Source organism: Eimeria tenella, genomic scaffold, assembly GCF_000499545.2.
Source record: "Eimeria tenella Houghton genomic scaffold, Eth_scaff85, whole genome shotgun sequence".
Classification (NCBI taxonomy): Eukaryota; Apicomplexa; class Conoidasida; order Eucoccidiorida; family Eimeriidae; genus Eimeria; species Eimeria tenella.
Genome location: NW_013545963.1, coordinates 36,613 through 41,219, shown reverse-complemented (window position 1 = coordinate 41,219; position 4,607 = coordinate 36,613). Strand labels below are relative to the sequence as shown.

General features: G+C 51.0%; 1 protein-coding gene across 1 annotated transcript; it reads left to right on the top strand.

Moving 5' to 3' along the window:
• Positions 1 to 969: 969 nt before the first annotated feature.
• ETH_00000820 (uncharacterized protein) lies at positions 970 to 1,963 on the top strand (the record flags this gene model as incomplete). The annotated part of the gene is made up of 3 exons (XM_013380731.1): positions 970 to 1,288; positions 1,596 to 1,695; positions 1,957 to 1,963. The coding sequence occupies 3 exons, from the start codon at positions 970 to 972 to the stop codon at positions 1,961 to 1,963; spliced, it is 426 nt and encodes a 141-aa protein (XP_013236185.1).
• Between the last annotated feature and the right edge of the window lie 2,644 nt (positions 1,964 to 4,607).

Here is a 4,607-nt window from a genome sequence, read left to right as displayed (position 1 = left end):
CTTACATTCACATTTGTTCTTTTATCTATTCTTGGGGGCTTGCGCAACTCGCGCGTATCCACTGCACGCAATATATGTGCATCACCGAGACATGAGTAACTGTTACATTCAACTCTAACGCAAGTTCGAGCTGCGCCCCCCTACATTCACTTGCGATTCACTGTCGATTTTTGATTCCATAAGGCCAAGCCGCAAGCCCGCTCATGCTGCAGTCGCACTGTAATGGTTGTAGGGAACTTGTGTAAAACGGGCTGTAGTAGAATGGTACGGTCGGGCGTCCTGCGTTGCGACCAGAGCACATGCTTTAAGGCATTGTGATAGAATTTGACGGCTAATCAGGAACTTCGTAGAGAACACATAAAAGTAGCGTGCAAAGAGTATCTTCAAACCTGAGGTAACTGTGGGTGTTCTAGATGACGAATCTGTGCAGGTGCTTGGCGTCAGGAGTCGATGCCTATCCAAGTGCGAAGACAAGCATGAATACAATACAGATAGCAGAAAATTGCCGTTCACATACTAAGCCTCTGAATATAGAGTGGTGCTCGCATTGTGAGCAGTAGGAAGAGACAGACATATTTCCCAGATCCAGTCCGCCCTTTGTTTGCAGAGCCCACAGCAGACATGCAGCATGGTGGTCAGCCGTTGCTGTTGATGCATATGCACCTAATTAGCTGTTTGATTTATCAAAATCATCAAATTAAGTTGGCACTGAGTCAGTTAAAGGGGACAAAATTAGCTGAAACTGGGGCGAAGCGGGGCAAACGCATTAACACGTCTGGTAGCGCAGCAGCCTAGTGCCAACCGAGACATTGGTCCACTAGGTGTTGCATCGGCCCAGTAATTAATCGCAGTCGGCATCTCACTGGTTTATTCATTTCATCGTACTCTGCTGAATAGCATTCTTAGTTGCAGCAAAACCGTACCCAGAATAGCACATCCTCGCAACACTTCACAAACAGCATTTCTACAATGCGTCACAACTTGTTACTACTGTCTCTCGCTGCATCGGCAGCAGCAGCCGCGGTTCCTGCATCAGGATCTCGGCCACTTTCAGAAGAAACAGCAATGACCGGGCAAAGAGTGGGGCTGCCTGCTCTCCACTTCAACGAGGACGCGCAGTCGCAGCAAAAGGAAGCGCTGCTGCTGAACGACCTACACAGTTCTCGGGCAGCAGCAAAAGGTTCGGAACGGTTGCGCCCCGCAGCTCTGTTGGCGCTTACGTCTTTGATCCTAGCCGTGGTAGCTGTTGTATTTGGTGTACTGCAGTGTTACCGGGCCCTCAATCAAGGTGAAAGAACCATGGGTTACAACCCAAATTTGCGCGTCCGCCGCCTTGGTCGCTCTGCAGAAAACCCTTGCGATGTGAGCTGACGAAGCGACGGGCCGAAAAGAAGCCAAGCAGTAGCACACGGTTTGAACTGGCACGATTTTGGATAGCGTATCTCGCTGCTGTGGCTTTTTGGCGGCTGCTCTCGTGGCGGGGGTGGTGCTGCTGTATTAATCGCACTGCTGCTCTATGTGTTGTAACGCTATTGCTTCCGCCAGAACGATGGCACTGCTGATATGCGGCTGTCGGGTGCTTTTAAGTGGTGCAGCTGTTGTGGATTGTGCTGTGCAACCTCTCCCTTTCGACAATGTGATGCTGCTGCGCCGCCGCAGCTGGAGCGGAACTGCTGTGGGTACGGCGCTTCTATGGTGCTGCTGCTTGCTGTGCTCTGGAATTGCTGAGGATACTTTCGAAGCTGTCTTGCTATGCTTGAGGTGATATTTGCTTTGCCCCAGTGCTGCTAATCTAGTGGTGCTGGTGTTGCTGTGTTTGTGGTAGTCCTTCCTTTGTGGTGCTGCTCTAGTGTCCTTTAGCGCTGCTTCTGCAGTGACGGTATCGCAGCTGCAGCTGCCAAGCTGGTGGTGCTGCTGTTACTGTTATTTTTCTGCTGCTTTGTGAACATTGCGAAGGCTGTGATGCTGCTTTTGAGCTGTTGCTCTGGCGGCTGTGCTGCGACCAGGGCGCATTTTGCTCGCAGCGGCTGCTTTGTCTATGCCTCCTTGTGCGTTATTGCTGTTCTTTGTCCCCTGTCCTGACCTTCTCCTCCCCTGATTTTCTCTCTTTTGCAGTTTACTCTGGGTGTGTAATTATTTACGTCTGTTTTCCCTTCCTTATCTCTCCTGCTGCCGTGCATTTCAGGGGTTTTGTGTTGAGCCATTTGCCTGTCTCCTTGTATTGCTTTTTGTATCTCACCATCACGCTAAAGCTCTAAGACATAACGGTCAAGTGCGTTGGCCTCTGCAGGATGCACGTCGTTGACATCCATCGCGGCAGACTGCAAATAGGGGTTTCTAATGCTTTCGTGCATCTTAAATGGGTTCGTAGATTGGATTCCATTCCCGTTGGAGTCCAAGAATGACTAAACCACAGATAAAATACCTATGCAATACAAGCAACGTCTTGATTGCACTTGTTCTGCGTGGGGAGCTACGAACGAATATCTGCGTCAAGCTGAAGCACCACACAGGAATACGAGAAAACGAAGGAAATTTTCAGTTGTGCAGATATGCGCAAATTCTGTGGGGGTACGTAGCGCCTGCGCCTGGTTGTCATGGGTGCTCATGGGGTGTCGTGGCGAGAACCGGTTCGCTGCGTGCCAGTGGTTACTGCGCAAAAGATCGCTCTGAAGTGCCTTCGTCTACAAGCGCCGCCGTAGGCGCCACACGAAATGCCCGCCAAAATATTGACGCACTTGCTCGTGCCGTAGCCGTCAGAGCGCCAACATGCCAGCAGAATGCTTGCGGGATGTAGGATGAGAAAATGCATCATTTTGACAGGGCGGGCACTCAGTCGGCGTGGCACGTCAATGAATTGAACGGAACATATTGGGATGCTTGAGGAATCGACAAACCATCGAAACACGGTAAATAAATAATTCAGTGGGAATTCTCGTTGTACCAAAGGAAGAGGAAGTACGCTGGGCGATTAGTGCAGACGCGGATCCAGATGAGGAGCTGTTTTCAGCGGCGACTTGTGAATTGAGACACGTGCCTAGCCTAGGAACGTTTGAATTGTCGGGTGCAGGAGCCTTCTCGAGATTCTAGTTCCGTCGTGGGAATAAGGAGAGATCAATGGATTCAACCCCCATGAACTGAACTGCTCACATTGTGAAACTAATGATTTTCGAGGGCAAATGGGAAAGTGTAGATGCGACTGACAGTAACAGGAGTGGCAGCGCATTTGGCTTAGCTTATTTTGAGAGGAGAGGGCGTGAGCCCAGCGGAAGCAGGCGTTGGCCGCAGTTGCAGGCAGCTGTATAGAGTGGCTTAGGCTTGAGCGTATCGGCTAGTGTGTTGATGGTGCATGAAGAAGATCTCCGAGAATGATCGCATATGTGGGGTAGCGGGTCAGCAGTGGTACATGGCGACTATGCCTGCTTATCATGGGTGCTCATGGGGTGTCGTGGCGAGAACCGGTTCGCTGCGTGCCAGTGGTTACTGCGCAAAAGATCGCTCTGAAGTGCCTTCGTCTACAAGCGCCGCCGTAGGCGCCACACGAAATGCCCGCCAAAATATTGACGCACTTGCTCGTGCCGTAGCCGTCAGAGCGCCAACATGCCAGCAGAATGCTTGCGGGATGTAGGATGAGAAAATGCATCATTTTGACAGGGCGGGCACTCAGTCGGCGTGGCACGTCAATGAATTGAACGGAACATATTGGGATGCTTGAGGAATCGACAAACCATCGAAACACGGTAAATAAATAATTCAGTGGGAATTCTCGTTGTACCAAAGCAAGAGGAAGTACGCTGGGCGATTAGTGCAGACGCGGATCCAGATGAGGAGCTGTTTTCAGCGGCGACTTGTGAATTGAGACACGTGCCTAGCCTAGGAACGTTTGAATTGTCGGGTGCAGGAGCCTTCTCGAGATTCTAGTTCCGTCGTGGGAATAAGGAGAGATCAATGGATTCAACCCCCATGAACTGAACTGCTCACATTGTGAAACTAATGATTTTCGAGGGCAAATGGGAAAGTGTAGATGCGACTGACAGTAACAGGAGTGGCAGCGCATTTGGCTTAGCTTATTTTGAGAGGAGAGGGCGTGAGCCCAGCGGAAGCAGGCGTTGGCCGCAGTTGCAGGCAGCTGTATAGAGTGGCTTAGGCTTGAGCGTATCGGCTAGTGTGTTGATGGTGCATGAAGAAGATCTCCGAGAATGATCGCATATGTGGGGTAGCGGGTCAGCAGTGGTACATGGCGACTATGCCTGCTTATCATGGGTGCTCATGGGGTGTCGTGGCGAGAACCGGTTCGCTGCGTGCCAGTGGTTACTGCGCAAAAGATCGCTCTGAAGTGCCTTCGTCTACAAGCGCCGCCGTAGGCGCCACACGAAATGCCCGCCAAAATATTGACGCACTTGCTCGTGCCGTAGCCGTCAGAGCGCCAACATGCCAGCAGAATGCTTGCGGGATGTAGGATGAGAAAATGCATCATTTTGACAGGGCGGGCACTCAGTCGGCGTGGCACGTCAATGAATTGAACGGAACATATTGGGATGCTTGAGGAATCGACAAACCATCGAAACACGGTAAATAAATAATTCAGTGGGAATTCTCGTTGTACC